Source organism: Furipterus horrens, unplaced genomic scaffold (assembly GCF_987537825.1).
Source record: "Furipterus horrens unplaced genomic scaffold, mFurHor1.1.pri manual_scaffold_6, whole genome shotgun sequence".
NCBI lineage: Eukaryota > Metazoa > Chordata > Mammalia > Chiroptera > Furipteridae > Furipterus > Furipterus horrens.
Window position 1 is genome coordinate 107118825 of NW_028327176.1, and position 27238 is coordinate 107146062.

Here is a 27238-nt window from a genome sequence, read left to right on the forward strand (position 1 = left end):
CCAAGTCCAGGCTCAATCAAATGCAATATTCCAATCATGCTCATTGAGAATGAAAGGATCCTAAGCTCAAACTCAAACAAATCCGTAAAGACTTTTCTTAGAGACCAAGTCAGTTGAGAGAATGACAGGTGATATCAGTCCTGAGTCAAAGAAGAAAGACAAGTGGGGTGTGGTATTTGCCAGAAAGAGAGCACTACTGTTTATACCACTCCATCCTGCTGAGAATCAGTTTCAAGCTATCTGGTATGTCTCCTTTGCTTGACAACATTAACTAGGAGCACATTTATGACTCTTAGTGTCCTAATTTAAGGATTTGCTGCTGTATTTCAACTAAACATATCTTAAATAGGGTCTCATTCCCCAGCCTGGAAGAAGAAGAGATGCCTTGAAGATTATTCAGCAAGTGCTAAACTGGCCAAGTCAAACAAATGTTAAAATACTTGCCTGAAATGACTTCTGCATAATCCTGCTAGAGGAACACAGTGGCTCCTCCTCATTACCTTTATATTTACATGAAGCAGAGAAATGCATCAATAAACCCTGTGCTAATCATGCGTTGGCATGCTCGCTGTATCCACAGACCTACACCTGTATGGTTTATACCATCCTCACGTGAGAAATGGAGAAGAAAAAAGTAGAAAAGAGGGAGATTGAACCCACAGAGAAACAGGTTAAAATAATTTTCATTACTTTTTTCCCTCCCACTTCAGCTCTCCGTCGGCGCGGGAGGAGGCTGTGGGCTGCAGACTCAGTGCTGGAATGAGGACTAATTGAGCTTGAGCCCAGGCCGAGGTAGCGTCTCTTCCTGGTGTCATTGCTGCAGGCTCCGGGGCCGGGGCCGGTCCCTCCCCGGGTGCAAAATCGTTTGCAAACACAGCAAAGGCGCCGCAGAAGTTGCCCGGCACAGGACTCCGGAGGCATTGGCTCGGTAACTTTTCACGTCATTTTCTGCTCTGGAACCCCTTCTTGCTTCTCCGCGCAGCCTTTCCCACCGCGACTCACCAGCGCTCATGGGGAAGGGGAAGAGCAGCTTGCAGCACTGAACCGAACCGGACTCGAGTCCGTGATGTCCGGCACCAAATTGGAGGACTCACCCCCTTGTCGCAACTGGTCATCTGCTTCGGAGCTAAATGAAACTCAAGAGCCCTTTTTGAACCCCACCGGCTATGATGAAGACGAGGAATTCCTGCAGTACCTGTGGAGGGAATACCTACACCCGAAAGATTATGAGTGGGTCCTGATCGCCGGGTACATCATCGTGTTCGTGGTGGCTCTTATTGGGAATGTCCTGGGTGAGTCTTGTCCCCAGCAGCCCTCCAGAGGGCTGTCACGTCCCCTTCGACCCACGCTGCAAAGGCTCTGAGACCCCTCCCTCCCCCTGGGATGCAAACAAAGAGGTCGCTGCTCTCGGGGTGGGGTTTTCTATTAAAAAAAAAAAAAAAAAAAAAAAAAAAAAAGTTTTCTGATTTGGGGAACAAGGACCAAGCCCTGGAATGGTGATTCCTTTTTTTCTGCAGGGAGAAGCGGGGAACCGCGTTTCTTATGCGAGCACCAGGGTTACAAGTCCCAGCAGAAGGGCAGCGACGGGGATCTCCAGGTGGATTTTGAGCGTGGGGAAATTAGTCATCCTTTTGTGCAACTCGGTTGGGTGTTTGGGGATTTGGGGAGAGGTGAAGCTGGCAGAATGCAAAGCTGTGCCCCTAAGGAGAGAGCTTGCTTAGGCTTTTGGAGTCACAAAGGATTTGTGGGCGAGGACGCGTGCCCTTTGGCGTGGAGGTTTAGGCTCTGGCTAGAGGTGGTAATAAACGGGCAGCGAGTGGAGAGAGGGAAAGCAAGGAGGTTCATTCACGTACTGAAGCTGACTTACACAGGGACCATACTGGGCGCAAGCAAGAAGGAGGGGCATCTGAGAAAAGTGCAAAGAGATCGCAATCATTCACCCATTCATTCAGCATTCATTCATTCACTCGACCAACATTTGTGGCCCCAGAGCATGTTTGTTGCCCCCCTTGGGAAAGATCTGTAACTGATTTTCTTTTCCCCAAAGAGGAGACCAAGCTTGATGCTAGGCTCTATTGGTCTCTGTCTAGGCTGACATGCAAACCTCCCCTCTACCCACCTCTGCACAATTTCTGAGGACTGGGGCTAAGTGTAACAGCGATGTGGTGGCTGTGGTGGCTGAGTTTACTAGGGCAGCTGGGGAATCCACTTAAAGAAAAAGCATTGAGAGGGGCAGGACGACTTAGCATGATTGTGAATGAAAGGAGCAGGTACCTTGATGAATGGAGAATGCGAGGCGTTTCATATGCAGAGGGCAGTGTGGAGGGAATCTCTGTTGAAAATAACAGAAGGGGATGGGGGAAGCTAGGAGAAGATGCTCTTGATTTTCAGTTATAAAAAGGGAAGAAGAGGAGTAAGGTGAGATAGGCTGAAAAGTCCAAAGCAGAGAATTTGTAGCTGCCACGGAGGATAATAAGGAACTTATCAGGCTTTCAGCACTAACCTCATTTGTACCTTCTCTCCCCGACTATGTCAGTCCGGTCAGGAGTCACTGGCGGTAGTCTCTCTCCAGTTCAGCAGGTAGAGTAGTTGGTAGTGATGTGATGGAGAGGTGTTCTGGAGAAAGTTGATAGACTAGTGTTTGATAAGAGAAATAAGACTCCTCTAAGAACTTTAGTTTTGCTTTTCCTGTATGATTTTCGACTATTTTTCTTAGGTATTTAAAGGTATACATGGGAGAATCTTTTGGGGATGTAAATAAGATGAATGAAGGTGGAAATACATATGGTCAATGCCCTTTGTTATAAGGATACAGCTGTTAATATAATACCTTTCTTGTTTTCTTCTTGTCATGTGTTCTTATGGTTGCAACTATAAAGACACAACACATGGCTACTAGCATAGCAACATTTCACTGCACTATGCCGACACAATGATAAACAAATAATTCAAATTGAAAATCTGTTGTGTACCTAATGTGTGACAGACCTCTTTATATACGCTCATTCACTTAAACCTCAAAGTAACCTACATACGACAGAAGAAGAAGCTGGGCTTAGAGAAATGAAAGGACTTATTAAGGAACATGATTCAGATTCAGTTCCATTTCATATGACCTCAGATCCAGTATTCTTCATTGAAATTCCACTCTTAGCTAGAAAGAATATAGAATGAATTCCTTACTCCTGATGGTCTACAAGCCTATTAAATGTACTTCCTGTTCTCTTTTGTGCCTATGTTCACTGCTAACATATTATCACAAGAAGTTAATGACTCTGTCATTCTCTCCAGCAAAAACATAGCCGTAGAGAGATGTTATTGCATTGAAGTAAACTTTTGACATGTTTTGCAGGAATAGCTACAAATCATAGTTATTTCCCTTCTCTAATTTTATTTCAGGCTTAATCTCTGTGACAAAATTTGTTCCTCTTTGCTATTATTTCATTATTGCTTTGCACAGACCTGTGAGGCATAATATTATATCATAATTGAGTAGTTTAGGAGTACATGCTTGCTATGCTGGGGAGTGTTTTAATCTCAAGGAGGAAACACCTCTACAGTAAAAGGACTTAAGTAAAGGAAGAGAGCACTGTCCATAGCACCAAGTGCTGAAATGGCCAATTGCATTCAGCTTAAAAAGAAATATTTACTCAAAGCATTCTGCTCTCAAGATACTGACAGCTATTTTCTTCAACACTGGATGACACTGATATCCTCTCCGGATGAATGAAACCTATTCTTTACTGACATATTCCCTGAAAGTTGATGAGGTTAAGTTTGACATTTAAACAAATGAGCAGTGTCATCACTCACAGACAACTTCCTGCTCTTTGATGTCACTGTCAAATTTGCAAAATGAATTAGATTGAGAATTGATTTTTTTTCCCCTTTGGTATAAATAATTCTATGCAGAGTGACAGGACAAGAAATCACATTATTTTGCAAGATAAAGAGGCAACATTAGGTTGGAAGGTGAAATGCCACAGAGTGTAGGTTGCATATGTAATCACTGACCCTTTGGGTCCATTCACCATTTGCAGTTGCACGTAACTGACTACTTGGAAAATCTCAATCTTGTTGAACTTACAAATTTAATGTACCGGTTAGAAGTCATTTCCCCCACAATATCCTTTTGTAAAGTCATATAGCAGGATGACAAAGTGTTGATCATCCCCATCTTATTTTCTTTACCCAGCAGTTCATCTCTCTCATTATATGCCCTCTCCACTGTCAGATACATTTTTCCAGACATAGAGAGAAGTTTCCTGGGGAAAAAATGTGAAAAAAGTAATTAAAAATAAGGCAAATATTATTCTACATGGAATTTCATTAGTGTATACATTCTAATAAAAGGCACATAAATGTTTAATTATAGAATTTAAGTCATAGGAAAGAGAGTGGAACAGGGTTCTTTTTGGAAGCAGTATTTTTCCTCTATCTTTAAAATAATGCCCCACCAGAACCTGTTTTTAAGTATATTTTGTATTATATTTGTATTTTGTATTATAGCCAATTATTTAACCAGTATATTTTGAGCAATATTATGTTTTTAAAATTGATGTATTTGGGGGAAAGAAAGCTCTTTGGGAAACTTAAAGGAAAATACTAAATGCAATTCCCATTTTTTATTTATTTTTATTTTTTGAGTTGAAAAAGGATGGAGAGATGGTTTCTAGTCAGTTCAAACATGAAACATTTGGAGGACATGAGCAATTCTCTGCTTCTCTTATTTATGCATTTAAAGATATGTTTTTACCTGGAATACTTCTTTTTCTTCTGTTGTTTCCATATGAAAAATGAGGATAATATTTGACAAATGACATGAGTCTAGCTATTCTTTTTGCTTCTTATGTGACCATTAAAAACTTATTAACCTCTACAAATCTGATTTTTCCAAATGAAAATCAAGGCTGATAATGCCTGCCTTGTAGAAATCTGGTGAGGATGTAATATATAGATATCCTACATGTAGATATATAGAGGAGTATACACACATGTATATGTCTTGCTTTTCTGTATGTATGTATGCATGTATACCATATGTGTGTATATATTTTTTCTCAATGCATAATAAACACTAAATGCCAACTTTTATGACTTCATTCCCACTGTTTACACCTCTTCCCAGTGTGGTTTGCAACCACTTTCTGCCTCTAAGTCCAGTCTGTAGTTCTGTGGCTCTTTGTGGCCTCTGCTCTAGCCTGTTTCTGAATTAAGTGCTTTACTAAAAGGTATTAGTAAAATCAATCTTGCTTTTTCTTAATTGACTATTTTTCTAACAGCTATTAGTAAAATGGAGTTGGCACACGTTACTCTCCTTTTCCGTACCAGCTACATCCACCCACCCCCTAACAGGTGCTTAGTGCTTTTGTACTGACTACTTAACATTGCCTTCCCACCTCTCTGTGAAAGTCATTCCTATCATGGTAACTTTTCCTCTCACACATACAGTTTCAATGTGCCTGCACTGCATTTCATGCACAGAGTTTTTGAATTGTTGTTTGGTTAGTCTATCACTGTTAATGTTTTAAATAACATCCACATACACACAGACACACAGACTAGCAATAATTTTGGTTTAACCCAGTTAAAGCACACTGCCCGTTAACTTTACCAATAACAGTTAAGCTAAGTTGGGTGGGTGGGTTAGGAAGAATATCTGTAATAGGGTGTCTTCTTACAGAGCTAATCTTATGTCTCAGATTTTGGAAATGGCAGAGTTACAAGTTCTCACTACTACTCAGCCTAAGAAACATTTCTTGGATGGTTCTCCTAATGCCCAATTCAGCTCTGTGGGTGTGGGCAAATCCACCCTTTCCTATACAGGAAGCAGAAAGAGGATAGAGATAAAATATTACTCATCTCTGTCAGGACTCTGTAAAAGTCATGAATAGTGACTGTAAATGGTAATATTAATATGCTTATTAAATTTTAAATGTGTGTTTTTAAACATAGATTGCAAAACATGCTTATCAGAATAAGAATTAAAGTGGTGTCTCCACATTTTTACTAAAATCTTAACCACTTAGTTTTACTGGGTAAAATAAATCATGTTTTTGAGTTTAACAAAACCAGTGATAATTTTTAAATGTCTTTCTTAAATATAATAGCAACAATTAGTGTGAATAGCCACTAATGAGATAACATGTGTACTGATAATTTGAATATAATGAATTCTTTCTATATTTGAAAAAATATGAATAATGTGTGATAATAAAAATATTACCAATTTTCAAAAAAGGCCAAATCTGACACTCAAATACAAATGCAATATTATAATTTTAATTTTTTAAAATTTTATTAGGGCATACATATGCAATTTATATATTTATGTGATTTTAATTATTTAAAAGCTTAGATTATATTTCAAATCTTCAGGTACTGCAACTATATTAGCATTCCAAAGTCCCTGAATTCTCACTCAGCTCCTCAAATTTCAGGAGTATCCACCACTGGAGTTATTTCACTGGTAAAAGAAGATCTTTCCATCTTGCTTCTTGCAGCAAGCGTTCTGACATATCCCACACCATTAGTGATGCTGACTCCATTAAGTAGTGGCTCACTGGTAAGCTTCAGTCAATGTCATGAGACGGGTGAAGTGGAGGGTACTCATCTCGAGTTCCTTTTCTCACCACAAAGGAAAATGAAGAATTTTATTGAGTACTATGTGCCAGGCCCCACAAGGAATATAACTATTTCATTGATGCCTCATAACAAGCTTTAATGGAGGAAATTAACAGCTTTGTTTTACAGACAAGAAAAGTGAAATTCAAAAGCCATTTTAACTTGTTCCAAAGTTTAGTCATACAGTAAGTAGCAGCACTAGGTTTCAAATATAAATTTATTGGGTTCCATGGTCTATTTGTGTTCCATTACTTTATCCTGTCTTCCTCCTTTGCTTCTAATTCTGATTAAGGAACACAGAAGGGAAAGTGGAAATGATACTTAGGTATGCCCTCTAGACAATTTAGAGTTGTTCTGGCATGTTGCCATGCCAGTTCTCTGACAGACTAGAGCTGTGAGCTCATCTGGCTCGAGTTACTTCACAAGAGAAAATTTCAAGGTAAAATAGGTGCTGCCAAAAATGATTTCGCCTGCTCAGGGGGGTGACTCATTATAGGATACATGTTAGATAACTGTGGTCCAGGATTACTCTGTTATTGAAGGTGCTAAGCTCAGACATGATTTAAGACTGAGGGTCTAATATTCAATATCTCACATGATCTAGTAATCTTTTTTTCCTTCTATTTATTTTTTTATTTTTAATCGAATTGATTGGGATGACACTGGTTAACAAAAGTCAGACAGGTTTCAGGTGCACAGTTCTGCAACACATAAATCTGTACACTGTATTGTGTCTTTACTCTCCCAGGTCAACTCTGTGCATTACCATATATGCCCCCATAACCTCCTCCACTTCCCCCACCCCAACCCCCTGAAATCACCTCACTGTTGATTGTGTCCATGAAGTTTTTCTCTTTTTTCTTTTTTGCTAATTCCCTCCAAACCCCCACCCAAATCCCCTGACAGCTGTCAGCCTACTTTCTACTTTTTTATGTTTTTGAGCCAATACATGCATTTTATTTTTTCTTGCTATGACCTAAGTAGTGTTTACTTTTTAAAAATCACAAGTTTCTTTTGATTTGTCTCAATAGGTTACTCTTTATATCACACAATACTGTTCCTAGAGCATAAGGGTGTTACATATGTCCAGAGATGCATTACCCATCACACCATATATGAATGACCATTAGACACTGACAACAGGACATTATGAGATGCTATTAGATGAAATATGCAACATATATAACCAATATTTTAATAGATGGCTCATAGGATTGAATTTGCTCATTTCACCTTTGTTCTCAAAGAGAGATGATCTCTTAACCAAGTAAATGAACTTTATATGTATATTTAAAATAGATTATATTTTCTCACAAACCAAAAACAAACTATTCAAAATAAATATGCACTTTATTCTTTAAAAATATTTTGGGATTATTAACTGATTCATTTCCAGTAATTTGCTTTCAATATCAAATACAAATGAACAATATTTAATATTTATATAGTATTTCACTCTTCAAAAGTCATTATCTTATTTATTCTTCACAACAATCTTAACAGGTAGGTTTTATTTAGTGAAAAAAGGAATTCAAGTACTTGAAGTGATTTAAAATCACCTTAAAAGAAAAGTTTAAGTAGACGGAAATACCAAGGGACTGTGTGTCAGCTTGGGAGAAGTTTGCCAGTTTCCTGTATTAGAAGAGGCCAGGATAAGGGATGCTAACTACGTTTGTCTGGCCTTCAGCTGTGATATCTTTGATACCTGGTTTTTGCAACAGTATGTGTTCATATGTACATTTACCAAACTCACAAACTTGGCAAAAAAGAAAATAAGAGTTCTGGTGTTTTAATTTAAAATAAGAAGTTACTCTCACAAGTCCTAGAATACTTGAAGTCCTTTCAATCATCACAACCTCTTTCTGTAGACATAACTTTATGCGAGCTTTATTGGTCTGAATAGCTAGGCTATGCCAGTCTAGCAAATAAACCCGAAATTCTTAATGGCTTAGCACCACAAAAGTTTACTTCTTTCTTATTTAATAGCTAATGTGGGTTGGCAAGTCTATTTTATCCACTCAATTATGGTCCAGGTGTCCTCCATGTTTATATGCCACCTTAATAGGTGGCTTCTGTGATGACCAGACTCCATTATGGCTACATTTTCTGGTCTTCACACCCTTGTGTAGTCCCCTTTTCACAGGATTGGGTTGGGTGACTAAAAACATACAGCATAAGTGGTAGTATGTCACTTTCAAGATTACATGATAAAAGATTATAGCTTCTGCCTTGAGTTCCCACTCTCTCTCTTTCTCTCTCTTGCTCTTGGATTTCTTGTTGTGAAGAAAGTAAGATGCCTTGTTATGAGTGGCCCCTATGATAAGACATTGAAATATCCATCCAATAGCCATAGAGGAAATATGGCCTTCTAACCACCGCATGTATCATCTTGAAAGCAAATCTTTCAGCCAGATTGAGTCTTGAGATGCCTGCAATAGCACTCTTAACTGAAACTTAATAACATACTCTGAGACAGAAAAACCTACTTAAATTTCTCTGATTCCTGACCCTTTAGAAGCTGTTAGATAATATGTTTGTTGTTTTAAGTTTTTTTTTTTTTAATTTGGGGATAAGTTGTTATACAGTCTCTTAAATTTTCATGGTAGTGGAAGTGTGAACTGGATAAAAATATACTGGCTCTTAACTACCTTTACCCAAAAGCTGCACATGTCAATTGTACCCATAATCATCTGACCCAAACCAAACACATTGTATCACCCTAACTGCAAGTGGGGCTGAAAAATGTAAAGAAACCCTGTCTCTGTTATAGAAACCATACAATAGTTAAAAGTATTTTTAACTTGCGTAGACTCAGAACAAGGAAATTTAGGAATTATGTACATAGTGGCATAAGGCTAAAATAAACTGATAGCTGAAACCACTTCACACTTTGGATCTCTGCCAATGACAGTAACTTATAATATTGGGAAACTTTGCTAAGTTGATTACTGTGCTAAGACTCTAGGGTAAAAGATAACAGAAACCAAGAAGCTACACTCCAGTTGGAGAAACTAATATATTAATAGATATTTTTCAATGTAAGGTGGCAAGTGTTCTGACAGATGGTTATAAAATGTCATGGAAGTATATAAGAAGAGTATTGCATTTCAATTGGGGGATTAGAGAAAGATCCAGGAGGGGATGACAATACGCTGAATTTTAACACATAAATTCAAGTTATGGAGGTAAAGAAAATTGGGTAAGGATGTTCTAACCAGAGGAAACAACATGAGAAAAATCAAAGATGCATGAAATAGCATGGGCTATGAAGAGAAAGTTGAGCAATTGGATAATTCAAGTGTAACTGAGGATGAGGAGAGTCCAGAGATGAGACTGGAGCATTAAGTGAGGGTTGGGTTGTGGAAGGCCTTGTGTACCATACTGAAGATCTTGGCTGGCTTTGACATTGTAATTTAAAGGGAGTCTTAGAAGGTTTAAAGGAGAGTGCTGCCACTGGTCTGAATTTTTCATGAGAACATTTTGGGGTTAATGTAAAGAGAATCCAAAAGGAGAAAGATTTGTGAAAGTTTTATGCTGATGTTGGGGCTCATTAAATTAAGCCCGCTTCAATAAAAAATAATTGATAATAAAAAATCAAAATTCTCTAAATAATTACTTCTATGTTGTTTTCTACATGCTGTCTAAGAAAGGAAAGGAGAAAAGAAAGTGAGGAAATGAGAAAAATAAAGGAAGGGAAAAGGAAAAAAAACTAAAATATAGGAAAACATGTTGCTATGTTCGTTTTTACAGAATATTTAAATTTGAGAAGAAATTTCTGTTTAAATTATTTTTTCCTGAAAGATATATTTAAGAATCTTACATGTCATGGCTTTATTAATATTTTCCAATATTCTATACAGTTTTCACTAAAATCATTTTTGTAATAACTTATTTGGAAGTTTTCAAAAAGTTGCTATACTCCTAGCCACCTATTATTTTGGCCTCACACTTAGACCAAAAAGATGAAAAATTTCAGATGTAATGAAATTTTTGTTATATTTTCTTTCATTTTTTAAAGTTTTTATGTACTTATTTTTAGAGAAAGGGGAAGAGAGAGAGAAAGAAAGGGAGAGAAACATCAATGTGTGAGAGAAACATCAATTGATTGGTTGCCTCTTGCAGGCCCCCAACCAGAGACCTGACCCCATCAACCCAGGCATGTGCCCTGACTGGGAATCAAACCTACAACCTTTCAATTTGAAGGATGATGCCCAACCCACTGAGCCACAACAGTCAGGGCAAAATTTTTAATATTTTCAAATGAAATCCCCAATTTTTACTCCAACTTACTTGTAAGTTTCTAAAGATGCTTGTATAAAATTTATTCTAAATGTCATTTTTATCATTCAAATAATCAGTGAAGATATCACATTGACCCCAGGTGAGCCCTGAGAGAATTATAGGAAATATTTCTCTACAAGTTGCCTTAGTAACATCTCAAAATGTTTAAACTGTGGTTAGTTTAAAAAACTTTTACACAGTGGAGTACCAAGATGCTGTATTATAAAACTCTACACCTGAAATTTATATAGTTATAAATGAATGTTAAGCCCAATAAACTTATTTTTAAAGATTAAAATAAATATATATAGGAAGTTTTAAAACAGGAAATAAGTAAATAAATAAATATTTTTTAAAGCCTTTATTCACTATTCCTAGTTCACAATGGGAATACAGTGGTGACTACAAATCATAATATCCTTTTCTAGATTTTCAGGGAGGCTTTATTCCTGTTGAGTGACTCTTAAAACAAATTTATAAAGGACATCTTTTATAACCATGTGGGGCCTTGATTTTATTACTACTTTGCTAAAAATGAGGTCAAAAGGCACTGTCTATAATAATTCATTTCATCAGTTCAAAATGAATTTGATAAGTCATCCACTTTGGTAGAGAACTATATTACCCATACATACCATTCTGAAGCCAATTTGCCTTTCTTAAAATGTACAAATTGTGCTAATATTTCTGGATGGAAGTACAAAGGTATGGTTAAGAGCTTATGAAACCATTTGTCACTGGGTGAAACTGACTCAACTTTTCATTATGCATAATGAAATTAGCTTAAAAGTTAATCTCTCTAATTAGAATACTTAATATAAAAAATTCCTCAATTTTAGAAAACTTTAAAAAATACATTAACAAATCCCACTAGCTAGTGCAGGAAAGAACTTCATAATTATTGGCACATTTACATACTTGGCCTTGATTTACATTTCAGACACAGGAAGCCTAGAAAGACCTTGTTGTTTAAAGTCATCAGAGATGGTGATGGTGACTCATAGATTCCTGAAAGTCAGTAACCCAAGTTTATAGATTTGTATGTTTTATTTTTCCCAAGCATAATGAACTTTGCAACTAATCACTGGAAGGCAGTCAAACTTCTCCAGGGAAAGGGGAGAGTAAGATTTTAAGAACTTAAAAACTCATGAATAAAAACATTTGCATATGCACACACATGCACACACACAGATATATTGGGAGGATTTCCCCAACTGGGGATAGAACCTGCAACCCAGGCATGTGCCTTGACTGGAGATAAAACTGATGACCTTTTGCTTTGCAGAATGGCATAACCAACTGAGCCACACCAGTAAGGGCCACCTTAGTTTTTTCAGGCAAGAGTAAGAAGCTACCTTCTGAACATTAAAAATGGCAAAACTGGGTATGAGACCTTGACTTTCCCAAAGTTAAGAGATATTTTCAACTTTCAACTATTCTCTGAGTAAAAGAACTAGCTATTCTGAAGCAAAAAAAAAAAAGAAAAGGTAAATACACTAGAGATGTATATGTCCTTGAATTAACATTTCCGTAAGAAGGAGCATCTCTTGATCTCATTGATCATTGTGACATAAGTTCATTCTCTTGAACACACTTAATATATTCCTGCTTTAGAGCCTTCACAGTTTCTATCCCCTCTGACCCTCCCATGGCTGGCTCCTTCTTGGGTCCCCTGTCACATCTTTAGACAAGGTCTTTATGAATTCCCAGTCTGAGTTATCACCCACATCATGTACCATGCTACCATTCCATTTTATTTTTGTCATAGAATGTATTACTATTGAAATTATACTTTTGGTTTGTTTGTTAATTTTTCTGTATCTCCCTTGAGTATTGTGTAAGTTACATGAGGATAGATTTTTTAATTTTCTTTTTTGCAGGTGCATCCCCAGTGTGTAGAACAGTGCTAAGTATGCAGCACTTTTTAGGAACTAAATTAAGTATTAGACTTCCACCAGGAGAAATTCTTTAGTTACGAATACATTAAAAAATAGGCATTGCAGGCTTTGAATTTCTTTGATGTACATTTTAAAATAAAACCTCAATCATTTGAAGTGTGTTTGTGGTAATTTTGGTCAATATCTTAAGGAAAACACAAGTTAAAAAGAATATTGTATAATCATTAAAGTAACGTTTCAGGGGACCATTTGCAAATCTCTCCCCAGCACTGAGATTCCCTTGACATTACCAAGAAATGAATTTGTCTCTTGTCATGAAAAACAAGTGGGACTTTCAAACTGAGCTGTGTCAGGGCTTGGTTTTGTTCATTTGTTGTTTTTCCCCTCAAGGAAGTTACACTAAGGTCCTTCCAAATAGCATGACATCGTCGGCAGCCGTCCGTCTCGAGAGACGATGGTGTAGCTTCTTAAGAGTCTATCTGCACCACCGAGAATGGTTGTGCAGTCCGACTCGGGAGTGACACGGTATCTGTCTCCTCCCGTGTTGAATCGACATCTTGCGATGACGCTGGAGTGTCCTCTCCAGTGAAGCTGAAGCTACAGAGCCTGGGCAGGGTGATATGGAGGGTCTGCTGTTGCCCATGCAGCAGACCCCCCCTCTCTTCGCAGCTGAAGGATCCAAGGGAAAGACGGAGTCGATACAGCTTGGCTTCAGGTGCGCCGCAGGAGTTGCCGGTGTTGACTACAACGTCAAACCGCCTTAGGGACTCCGGCTCCGGATTTTCTGCGGGGTTTACTCCCTTAGCCTTTCCCCTGAAGAGGTATGCCGCAAGGCAGCGGAGGTTTTTTTGAGTCAGAGTTTTCCTTCTCTGATGTGCCCTGACTGGAAGATCGAACCAGTGACACTTAGCTCGCAGACCAACGCTCAATCCACTGAGCCAAACCAGCCAGGGGAAAATAGCATGACATATTTCTACAATAACTGAGGAGAACATGTAATGTACAAAATTCTTACTTAAGCCCTCTTTGCTCTTTGATTCAAAGTAATTCTATGTTGTTTTCTTTTATATTTTTATAAAAGTCTACAGAAACATTTGACCATTTGTGTCCCACATGCAGTAAGAGAGCTGAGAAAGAATGTTACCGGGATCCCACACTTTCTGCAACAAAAAGGGCCAAACAGACCCACACATGAGCCCTGGATGTTTCAGAAATGCTCACAGAGCTTCAGCGTTAGGAATCCTTTCTCTTTCTGCCCACGGCCAGTGACGTGCCAATTCTGGTCATAAGTACACTAGATGGTACAAACAATTGAAAAAAAAACCGTACTTTCAGATGGAGCACAAGAGCAGTGTTGATAATAGCTAAATAGTGCTAGACACTTTAATGAGGAATAAGGAAAAAATAAACTTTTTTGACTAACTCTGGACCTTAATTTCCCAAAATATCCATCAAATTATAAGTTTTTAAAATTTCAAGTGATGTCTTGCCAGAGAAGGGAGGCATTGCTAGCAGACCCTTGACTAATTAAGCCAATTTTATCAATATTTCTCATTATTGAGAATTAAGTAAATTACAATAGAATTTGCATGTTAGGCTTTTTGGAGCTGATATATTGCCCTAATTACATAACTCTTCAGCATTTTAGTTAATCCTACAACAACCTGTGTGATTGGGCTATTAGTTGCTCTTTTTCCTAGGTAGTGAGTGACATTTAATATTAGAGATATTTTTTAAATTACAGTTGTCCCAATTTTCCCCTGTTGCTCTTCCCTACCCCACCCACCCCCTGCTCCCTCAGTCAGTCCCCACCCTGTTGTCCATGTCCATGGGTCATTTATACCTGTTCCTTGACTAGACCCTTCCCCTTCTTTCTCCCCTTATCACCCTCCCCTCACCCCTCTGGTAGCTGTCAGTCTGTTCCTTGTTTCTATGCCTCTGGTTCTATTTTGCTAGTTTCTTTGTTTTACTCATTAAGTTCCTCTTATATGTGAGATCATATGATATCTGTCTTTTGCCACCTGTCTCATTTCACTTAGCATAATACTCTCCAGTTTTATCCATGCTGTGGTGAAAGGTAGGAGTTCATTCTTTTTTTCTGCTGAGTAATATCCCATTGTGTAAATGTACCACAATTTTTTGATCCACTCATTTACTGATGGGCACTTAGACTGTCTCCAGGACTTAGCTATTGTAAATAATGCTCCTATGAACATAGAGGTGCATAGGTTCTTTTAAATAGATGTTTCAGGGTTCTTAGTGTATAATCCCAGCAACAGAATCAGTAGATTAAAAGGCAGTTCCATTTTTAGAGTTCTGAGGAAACTCCATACTGCTTTCCACAGTGGCTGCACCAGTCTGCATTCCCACAAACAGTGCACCAGGGTTCCCTTTTCTCCACATCCTCACCAACACTTGTTTTTTGTTGATCTGTTAATGCTGGCCATTCTGATTGATGTGAGGTGGTATCTCATTGTGGTTTTTATTTGCATCTCTGTGATGGCTAATGCTGTTGAGCATTCTTTCATATGCCTAAGGGCCCTCTGTATGTCCTCCCTGGAGAAGTGTCTATTCAGGTCCTTTGTCCATTTTTTAATTGAATTGTTTGTCTTCCTGGTCTTAAATTGTATAAGTTCTTTATATAGTTTGGAGATCAAACCCTTGTTTGAAGTGTAATGGCAAATATGTTTTCCCATACTGTTGGTGCCCTTTTAATTTTGATGATGTTTTCTTTAGCTGTGCAGAGGCTGATTAATTTGATGCGGTCCCATTTGTTTACTTTTTTCCTTTATTTTCCTTGCACTAGACAATATATCGGTGAAAATATTGCTGCATGGGATATCCAAAATTTTACTGCCTATGTTTTCCTCTAGTACTTTTATGGTGTCACAGCTTATGTTTAAAAGTTTTATCTATTTTGAATTTATTCTGGTGTATGGTGTTGTGTTAGTTGTTCAAATAGCTTTCTGTGTTATCACTTTGCTTCCCTATTTCTGAATACTAAGTAAATACAGTGGTTTGTTCTTCATTTCCATTCCTCCTGGAACAATGCAGCTATGCTAGCGTGCATAGCAAATTGAAAAATAGAATATGTGTAATTTAAGGAAAACACACACTTTCATGTGCTTTTTTTTTTTTTTTTTTTTTTTTTTTTGTAAACTCAACTGGATGGGTCTGGAGACGCAGTGACTAATCACCACTGCCACAGTGATCTGTAACTCAGTGGAGGTACCTGGCCACAGAGAGGGGAAGAGGAGCACAGCAAAAGTCAAGCCTGGAATAGATTTTCTCTGCTGATAAACAGGAGTTCATGGGAGTTCTCTGGGTGCTCACAGTCAACAACAATGCAGTATCTACAGATTGTTAGTTTGAAGTATGCAAATATATCTTTATCATTCAAATAGAGGTAAAAGCAACACAGAGAAGCAAAGGGTTCAGTTCAACTGCAGCAGCAAAAGGTGCACAAAATATAAAGCAACCTGAACCAACACACAGGTTTTCTAGGGCTTATCTAATTTGGAGCAGTTTCCTTTCCTTATTTCATTCAGCAACACGTAATCTGTTCTATTACTTTCTGTAAAGAAAACACAGAAGTGAATGATGCATGGTCCTTACCTACAAGAAATTTCTAATCTTGTGGGAGAGACTGACATGTAAAATGTAGACTATACTGTGAAGGTTATTGAAAAGGCATATGCTAAGTATTAGAACATGGAAACTTCAATGTGAGATCTGACTTGGGGTAGGAAGTACTTCTTTGTGTAGGAAGTAACATTTGAGGTATTGTTGGCATGTGAATATAATTTGAAAAGTTCCAAATGATGAAAAGAAATTACACCTAAATTGATGAAGTAACCAGAATAAATTTATGATTACTTGCAGATATATAAATATATTGAAAATGTCATTCAGGGAATTTCAGTAAAACGTAGTTTTCCATGAACTTTTCTGGGTAATTTAAAGTAACAGAAACTTCAAGTAATCTCCTCTGATGCTTTGTGTTGCTTTTATGACCATCTTTATTTTGTGAGTACCTGCCACACAAATATCATTGTAGATTAAATGTAAAAAGTTTAAAATCCCTGGAGTTACTTGAAAATAAGCTCTGATATATCAGAGCTCCAGAAGGAGAATTAGTCTAGAGCAATGGTAAGAAGTGGAAGTTATGAGAGACCAGGTATTGGGAAGACAGTTAGGAGCCTGTTGAGATTTTTTAGGAAAGTGATTATAAGGGTGAAACCAAAGCAGAGGAATTGAATACAGAAAAAAAAAAAAAAATATATATATATATATATATATATATATATATATATATATATATATATATATAACACTCTGGAGATAGATATGTAGGGAATTAATGGGAACAGAAAGTAATCTTCTGATTAATAGACATTTTTTTCCAAAGAAAGAATATTGATTGTCTTGTTTATTCTTTTCTTGGTCCTGGCTGGTTTGGCTCAGTGGATTGAGCGTCGGCCTGCGAGCTAAGTGTCGCTGGTTCGATCTTCCAGTCAGGGCACATCAGAGAAGGAAAACTCTGACTCCAAAAAACCTCCGCTGCCTTGCGGCATACCTCTTCAGGGGAAAGGCTAAGGGAGTAAACCCCGACAGAAAATCCAGAGCCGGAGTCCCTAAGGCAGTTTGACGTTGTAGTCAACACCGGCAACTCCTGCGGCGCACCTGAAGCCAAGCTGTATTGACTCCGTCTTTCCCTTGGACCCTTCAGCTGCGAAGAGAGGGGGGGTCTGCTGCATGGGCAACAGCAGACCCTCCATATCACCCTGCCCAGGCTCTGTAGCTTCAGCTTCACTGGAGAGGACACTCCAGCGTCATCGCAAGATGTCGATTCAACATGGGAGGAGACAGATACCGTGTCACTCCCGAGTCGGACTGCACAGCCATTCTCGGCGGTGCAGATAGACTCTTAAGAAGCTACACCATCGTCTCTCGAGACGGACGGCTGCCGACGACTTATTCTTTTCTTAACATGCACAAGAACTGTAGAAAGAAAATCAAGTGTTGCGAGTAAAGGAGTCAACATGAATATAGCTAAGGCAGGTTGAGTTATAATTATTAGAGGAGAATATTTGTGTAGCTGTTCAGTAGGAATTAGGCTTGCATCCCCATATGTCACTTAGTTTGCTACTCAGAGATTTTTTCTTTGTAGCTAAGAAAGCAGTCTCTACAGTTTATGAGAATTAGTTAGACAATGTCTTCTGGAATAATTAGAAGCATACAAGAAAATATAAATTGTTAATAGATGAATCAAGTTGCCAGACCTTTTTAGCAACACTAAAATTCATTGGTTTAAAAAATAGCTATTGTATGCCCATTACAGCTAAACCAAACAGCCAAAGCTCCTTCCCTAAGGAAACTTATATTCTACTGGTTATATTTAAGATATATATTTTAAGTATATTTTTTGATTGTTGTTACAGTAGTCCCAATTTTTTCCCTTTGCTTTCCCTCTGACAAGTACCCCCCTCTTCCCCTCTAGCAATCCCACCCACCTTAATTCATGTCCATGGGTCATGCATATAATTTCTTTGACTTTTCCCTTTCCTATGTTATTCTTAACTTACCCCTGTCTATTTTGTACAAACTAATTATGCTTCTTAATCCCTGAACCATTTCCCCATTTCTCTACCTTCCCCCTCCCAGCTGATCCCCCTACCTATGATTTTGTTCCTATTTTGATTTTCTTAGTTGAATTTTGTTTTTCTTTTTTAGATTCAGTTGTTTATAGTTGTGAGTTTGTTATCATTTTAATGTTCATAATTTTGATCTTCTTTTTCTTAAATAAGTCCCTTTGACATGTCATATAATAATAGCTTGGTGATGAAGAACTTGTCTGGGAAACATTCTATCTGCCCTACCATTCTGAATGATAGCTTTGCTGGATAGAATAATATTGGTTATAGGTCCTTGCTTTTCAACACTTTGAATATTTCTTGCCAGTCCCTTCCTGCCTGCAAAGTTTCTTTTGAGAAATCAGCTGATAGTCTTATAGGCACCCCTTTGTTGGTAACTCTCTTCTCTTGCTGCTTTTAAGATTCTCTCTTTATCTTGAACCTTTGGCATTTTAATGATGAAGTGTAATGGTGTGGTCCTCTTTTGGTCTAGCTTGATTGGGACTCTGTGCTTCCTGGACTTGTATGTCTATTTCCTTTACCAAATTTGAGGAGTTATCCTTCATTGTTTTCTCACATAAGCTTTCAATTTCTTGCTCTTCCTTTTCTTCTTCTGGCACCCCTTTGGTTTGAATGTTGGCACATTTAAAGTTGTCCCAGAGGTTCCTAAGACTCTCCTCATTTTTTTCAACTCTTGTTTCCTTATTCTGTACTGGTTGACTTTTTTTTTTTTCATCCTTATATTCCAAATCATTGATTTGAACCCCAGTTTCCTTCCCTTCATTGTTGGTTTTGTGTGAATTTTCCTTCATTTCATTTAGCATAGCCTTCACTTCTTCCCTTATGTGTTTGCATACTTAAGCATATCTGTCAAGCCTGTGAGCATCTTTATCACCAGTGTTTTGAATTCTGCATCTCTTAGGTTGGCTCTACCCTCAACTGTTAGGTTGACTATTTTTTCATCGCTTAGTTCTCCCACTGGAACCATGATCCATTCTTCCCTGTCTCCTCATCTTGACAGGTTCCTGTGTTTTTTTGCCTCTGTGTCTTAGGTAGAGCTGTCACACCTGTTACATTGCAAGGGATGGAACCTTAGGTATTTGTCAATACAGGGCGACCTATTTCACCACATTATGGCACTGTATGTGGGTGAGGGGTCTGAGAGGGAACAATGCCCCTTGCTCAGGACTCACCCCTTTTCCAGGTACTTCTCCCACTTTCATATGGGACCAGCACCTCTCTAGCTGTTGCCCTGGCTGTCGTTCCCAGACTGGGTGGGTCTGCAGACATTCTAGGACCATGGGGCCCTTTAAACAAGTGGACTCTGCTGAGACCGGCAGTTTCTTCCTCTGCCCCAAACCCCACTGGCTTGCACAGTTAGAAGCAATGAGGCTTTATTTTTCCCAGCACTGGGACCACGAACTGTGCAGTCTGGCCTGGTGCTGGGAGCGCTCCCCAGGTGTCCCTTCTGACTTTTTAAAATGTGTTACTGCACTTTCTGCTGGCCTGCTGCTGCTGCTGCTGCCGCCGCTGCCACCACACTGCATTCTCTCCACCCCAGCTCCGCCCCTCCTACCTGTCTGGATGAGTATTTCTTCTTTATATCTTTGTTTGTTGGACTTCCATGCAGCTTGATTTTCTGGAACTTCTGGTTGTCTCTAGTTTTGAGGTAGTTGGATTCCTTCTTAGTTGTGGAGGGAGACTCAGCATGTTTCTCTAGGCCTCCATCTTGGCTGGAAGTCTAAAATATATTTTGATAGTAGAACCAACAGCATTTGCTGATGGGTTGCATATGAATGTGAGAAAAAGAGAAGAGTCAACACTTTTCATGACAAGTAAATGAATGCTGGTGCCCTTTACTGAGATATGGGGTGCTGGGGGAGGACTTAGCTTCATGTAGTGAAGGAGAAAGAATCAAAAGAACTGTACATTCTGAAATAGTTCAGGGAGTTGTATGGTGAGCATTTCAATATAAAATCAAGCGTATTAAGTCAAGCAAGATGGAAGTAAACCTATGACTTATAACCAGTCATCTTTTATGTCCATATCTTTTTACATATTCTTCATTAATATGAAAGACTATAGAAAGAACTGCATAGTGAATACAAAGCTCATTTTTAAATATTATTTTATTCTTGACTTTCTCCTGTATGAATTCATTTCAGATATGTTTCCTTAAATTGGGAAAAGAATCACCTTGAATCATACATGAAGAAACACAAAAAATTAGGGTACATGGTAAAAATTTTATTTCAGGGTTCATGCTTGACTTAGTCAGATTTTAGGGAGTGGTAACTCTAGAACCAACATTTAAAATAAAGCCCCAGCACACTGAGTATGAGAACCCCTGTCACAGGAAAAGGGCAGAAGTAAGCTTTCTATTACATGAGGACTTCTGCTTTTGGAGGCCAACTGGAAAGCCAGGTGATGTCACATTTGACACAAATTCAAGTGTGCCTGTAAGAGCTACCGGAAAACGGAAGATCTGAAGACCCACTTTGAAAAGGAATTAAGCAGAAAAATGAGATGATGCAGCAGAAAAACTATTAGGAGATGATAAGGAGAAAAAGGAGGGGGTGTAAAGGTGTGGGAGTCCCAAAAGTTCAGTGATAACTTTGAAGTAATAGTTACAGAACACTTTGAGCAGAGGTAGCAGTGGGCATGTTGTCTCGATTTATCATTGTAATGGTCAGTACATATTTTTTTGTTATCCAACTTTAATGAAAACAAGGACATCTCAGAAGTCTGTCATGAGAAGCAAAATTCATTGCATATAGAATTAGTAGTGCAAAGGTTTAGAAAAATTCTAGAGAAAAAATAGAAAAATAAAATTAGTAGTGCGAAGGTTTTTTTACTTTTTATTTATGATTTTTCTATATGAAGTCACTGTTTCAGGAAAGAAATGAAATTTGCTGCCTTTTACTGTGTCCCTTGAGCCATTAAACAAAATCTACACATATATTTCTATGCATTATAAATATAGTTAATCATTTATGTCATAAAAGACATCTGAGGGTTGCTATAAAAAGGTTTTTAACCACACAAAAACATGTGAAATACTGGCTTTAATTTTAGTTCTAGTGGTTATGATTTATTAAATGATAAATGTGAGTAGCTGCTAGTCACAGAATAGATCTAGGATTATGTAAAATTATTAAAAAATCAGAAGATTTTTGGTAATAATAATGAAGATATGGAAATACTGTGTGGATATGGGCTAAAACAAAGAATAAGAGCATTCTTCCAAGGGCCTGTCCACACTGAGATTTTAAAAACTCAGTTTTTCACTGAAATAGCCTTATCTTTCTGTGTGTAAACAAGGAGGAAACATAAGACTCTAGCAAGCTCCATCTAAATCCACTGCAGAAAGATGATTACCTACCCTTTTCTTCAATATATTGAAATTTGCAAATATTCTACTTCTAAAGAGTAGGTATTATAAAAAATATTGTGGAAGGTTTAGAAGACTTGGGCTATATTTGGTTACAGTAGGTTAGAAATGAGACATTTTTATTACAGACAATAATAATTCAGATTTAGAATATGTAAGTCTAAAATTTTTCTATAGGTTGCATGTACAGTATTCCCTCACTTATTGTATTATGTTCTAGACCCCCGCCCCCGCAAAGTAGGAACCTTACATTCATTCTACACTCTTAAACCTATGTAACTTTAACAACATACATATACAGCACTACATAATCCCATGGTATACTGAAAAATCCATGATAAATAATTAAATATAATATTTTTTAAAATCCCGCGATACAGTGAGGCCGTGATAAGTGAACTGCGATATAGAGAGGGACTACTGTGTTGTATACATACATAAAAACCTGTGTATACTCACATGTATTTTAAGGAGTTAGTGGCATTAATTATAGGTAATTTGATTTTTTTTATATTCAATTTAAGGAACTCAAATTTAAAGTTCCCATTTTCATTTAAAGAAAAATATTTAGGATTTGTCTTGACTTTTATTAAGAGAGCCATAATTTTCAATTGCCCTGCAACTGGATCCCAAGTTATTACGTTTTCTTTAGTTAGAGTATTGATTAACTGTTGATTGATAAAACAGGTTAAAATAATTCTTTACTAAATATAATTGTCTTCCTCTTATTTGGGTAACCTCTACGTATTATATATTAATTTATATACTCTGACTATAACCAGGAACACAATATATGTTGTAGTTTTATGAGCATTTTTTATTCAACATTCTACTTAAATGTTTAAAGCTCTATTTTTAACATTGTGTGAGTATAAGAAAACGAGATCTGTGCTGAGGTTAAAAAAAGTAAAGAAAATCCACTGAGGGTTTCAGAGAAGGATACAAGGTCATAGGGGCTGATTCATTCAGAAGGTCATAGACTGCCATTTTCTTGAGAGAAATGTCAGCCTCTGCGCTCTGAATCCTGATGTTCTTCAGGAATCTGACCTGGCTGATCTGCTACTGTTGAATGGGAATAAATGAAATCTAAATAATGAAAGAACATTCAGTCATTCATCCACTTATTCATTCATTCATTCACTTATTCATGAAATAATTTACTGGGCATCTGTTTATTGCCAGGCACTCTCCTTGACACCAGCAAGAACAAAGATAAAGAAGATACTATGTTCTTCAAAGAGTTAAAAGTCTCCTGGAAAGGGCAGAAATGAAATATATTAAAGAAAAACACAGTGTGGTATTTTCTATTAAATAGATATGAATAGTGTATAAAAATATAAGTTTGTATGCATAACATTAGCTTAATGAATGAGGAGAAAATGTTAACCCTGGAGCCCTCCTTGGACATCAAGGAAGTGAATGGCCATAGGAACAAAAGATGATGATAAAGTGCTGTCAAAGGCAGGGCACAAGCAAGCTAATCTTTGTCAGCTCCAGCTTTTAGTATCTTCAAAATGATGAAAAAAAAAAAAAAGTCTGTCTTAGAGAATGTTTTTTTCCCTTTCACTCCAAGCATCAAACCTTAGGGTTTATTTACCTCTCTGGCAAACCCTAATTTATAGAAGAATTCTCCCTGTCCCCATCCTATCCTTCTGTTTACCTGTGAGACTTCATCAAAGTAGCATTATCTCCAAATTTCTTATCAAATGTAGTAGCTTGGTTGTTTATTATTACTTTCTTTTAAGTTTAGTTTTTAGAAAGAAGTCAGTGTAGGACAGAGTTAATGCCATTAATGAATGCTAATACCATGTCCTTTCTGACTTGTGCATGGCTTTTCCTCTTCTCTTGCTGCCTGAAGACTTGTTCTCAATTTGTTATCTCCTCAGCAATGGAACATGAGTGGGTAACACTTGAAAAAGTTTAATTTCTTTCCATAACAGGTTTAAAAATAGTGGCCTAAAATGTTTTTGTTCATTTGTCTAAATTCCCTTTATTTTCCATGGTCACAGGTAGATGAGTTACGAGAACCATATCTCCTGCATTTCTATTATTAATTTATAATTAGGAATAGGGGCAGTAGAATATTACAAATCTTAGTATAGGAGTTTCTATTGCTAGCTTAAAGGCTTAGGTTTTGCTTATTTTCAGCAGCTTTGGAGTAAATATATTATTGAAAACATCGGTCATTTGCAAGTTTATTAATTTAAAATTCTACTAGGAAAATATACAATGATGGGCAAAAGTAGGTTTACAGTTGTGCCTGTGCAAAACAGTTTATTATTATATTATTATAATCGTAACATGCATGTCTTTTTGCATATGAACAATGGTAAACCTACTTTTTCCCACCCCTAATTTATGTTAAGTAACGATGTGACTTCTCTTTAAAGGAGAATAATGCTTTATTTTTGAACAACAATAGTAAATGAAGTAGAATTCATTTAAACATGTACTTCATATTATAACCCATTTTCTTTTAAAAAGTAACAAGTATGTCATCTGGAAACACATCATTTATAGAAATTTGAAAATGATTTAATATATAATTAAATGTGGATACTCATTTTCAAATTTAAAATCAGAAAATTGAGATGGTATCTTATCTCAAATTATGTTATTTCTACTTCACTATCAACACTATAGGACTTAAAATATTAGTATTAGAGTCTAATTTTAAAACAAATTTGATGAAAAAAGTCAGAAATAAACTTAAGATATACTTTGGGAAATTCTGTTCAGCTTCATAATGTTTAGTTTCTATAAGTTTGCTATTTAATTATATTTATTTGTCACTGAGTGGGCTAGAAGTATGACTATTAAAATATGATGTATTAATGATAGTTCTTTGTTTTTAAATCTGGTGCTTTCTCAATAAAAAAGATATTGGACTCTTGAATTTCTAGAAAACAAAAAGATATGGCTTTCAATGAAAATATAATCACATGGAAAGACAAAATTAGATTAAAAAACAAACATGAAATGATTCATATAAAATATTTAAAATCTAATAATACAGACAGAGATGCATTGTTTCCTCTGGTCATGTTTTCCAGTAAAATTCTCACCGAAGCACTATGAAAATGATAATTATAAAGTCATTAACTTTCAGAATAAAGGGCTGAAAGAAAAAAAGAATAAATGAAGATACCCAGTAACAAAATAGAACAAAAAATATAAATGAAGATAAAATGAAAAATCAATAGGATATTGACTTATTAAAAGGCAGAAACATCACAATATAAAATACCTCAGGAGGTAGGCATCAAATACACACACAGATAAACATACACATGCAAATCCAGAATAATAGAACAAAAGGAAAAGCATACCAAAACGACTTGAACACTGGCTTAAAACTTTTGAAATGTATTTAGGTAACAGTTTCATGAGGAAGTGTTGTATCAAAGTGTTCCAGGCACCAACTCAAAATAAATCCAGAACAAATGACTTAAATTGAGATCAGAGAGAATTTCAATAACTAAAACAGTCATAGAAAGAGTACACAAGATAAAAAGGAACACAATTTTGTATATCCCCCAAATACCTAAATTTCAAAAATTTTAAATGTTACTATAGCATAGGGACCTGTAATAAATACCCGTTGCTTTTTGTCTTCCCTACAATCACATCCCCCCTTCTTCACATATCAGCATTACCTCTTCCTTTAGGAAACTGTCCCTTTGCCATTCCATGTAAATGTGATGAGGAGAGGAAAGAAAGTATCAATCACAATACCACCCATTCCTCACCCACCTCCATCACTTCCACCCAGCTCCTTAGACTCAGAGAAAGGGCCAATTATTTCCTGTCCCCAACCATAGTGCCTGGCAAAGGGATAATAATCTGATCCAAATGAAAATCACTAGAGTTTGTCTGCTTTTTGCTCCTTGAGATGATTAAACCTAGAGATGTCTAAGATCATCCCCTTTTCCACTCAGAAGAAAATAATACCTCCTAGGAAAGTTAAACCAGTTTGCAGAGCTGCAGAGACACAGACTGAGAGATGGAGAGAACCCTGATGATAATGTTAGAATCCCTAGTACTAGTTAGACACCCCTTCCCAGGTACATGAGCTTTATTTGTTTATGTTTATTATATTTGAATGGTTGTACTGCAAAAAACTGATTAACAGTAACCAAGCTGCATGATACAGGTAGTAAAAAGGAAGAAGAGAAAAATGAGTGAAAGAAAAAGCAAATAAACAAAGAACAAATGGGGAAGCAACATGAGGAACTCTGACTACTTTTATTATTTGACAGAGCTTACACTCCTCAGAGATTGTTCTTCTCTAAGTTAATATGGATGAACAAAACCCCAGAACAAGAACTAAACAAAATGGAGATAGCCAAGCTATCAGATGCAGAGTTCAAAACGCTGGTAATCAGAATGCTCAGAGAACTCAAAGTACAACCACAAAATAAAGGAAGTAATGAAGAATGCATTAGTGAAATAAAGACAAATAAAAAGGAAACTAAGTGGAGAGGATTAAACTGAGAATTAATTAAACAATTTGGCCCACAAAGAAGGAAAAACATTAAAGGACAGCAGGAAGGAAAAATAATTTTAAAAAATATCATTAGGAATCTCTGGGACAACATTAAATGTGTCAACATCAGAATCATAGGGGTGTTAGAAGGAGAAGAGGATGAGCAAGAAATTAAAAACTTATTTGAAAAGACAAAGAAAACTTTCCTAATTTGGTGAAGGAAATAGACATACAAGTCGAGGAAGCACAGAAACTCCCAAAAAAGTTGGACCCAAAGAGGACCATACCAAGATACATCACAATTAAAATGCCAAAGTTTGAAGATAAGGAGAGAATCTTAAAAGTAGCAAGAGAAAAGGAGAGAGTTACCTGCAAAGGAGTTCCCTTAAGACTATCAGCTGATTTCTCAAAAAATAAAATTCTTTTTCAGGCAAGAAAGGACTGGCAAGAACTATTCAGTGATGAAAAGCAAGGACCTATAATGTAGATTACTCTATCCAGCAAAGCTATCATTTAGAATGGAATGATAGATAAAAAACTTCCCAGACAAGGTGAAGTTAACGTTTTTCATCGCCAAGCCATTATTACATGAAATGTCAAAGGGACTCATTTAAGAAAAAGAAGAAGGTCAAAACTATGAACATGAAAATGACAACAAATTCACAACTATCAACAACTGAACCTAAAAAACAAAACCAAAAACAATCTAAGCAAACAACTAGAACATAAGCAGAATCACAGATACGAAGATTATTTGCAGAGCTATCAGCCAGGAGCAGGAAGGGGGAAAATGGGGAAAAGGTGTAAGGATTAAGAAGCATTATTGGTAGGTACAAAATAGACAAGGGGATGTCAAAAATAGTATAGAAAATGGGGAAGCCAAAGAATTAATATGTATGACCCATGGACATGAACTAAGTGAGGG

General features: G+C 36.9%; 1 protein-coding gene across 1 annotated transcript in view; it reads left to right on the forward strand.

Annotated features, from left to right (window-relative positions):
- The first annotated feature begins 1066 nt into the window (after positions 1-1066).
- The window catches only part of HCRTR2 (hypocretin receptor 2), a 91771-nt gene continuing 65599 nt past the window's right edge, over positions 1067-27238 (forward strand). Inside the window, exon 1 of the mRNA XM_090280485.1 lies at positions 1067-1292. Coding sequence (XP_090136611.1) covers positions 1067-1292 — 226 coding nt within the window. The remainder of the gene's footprint in view (positions 1293-27238) is intronic.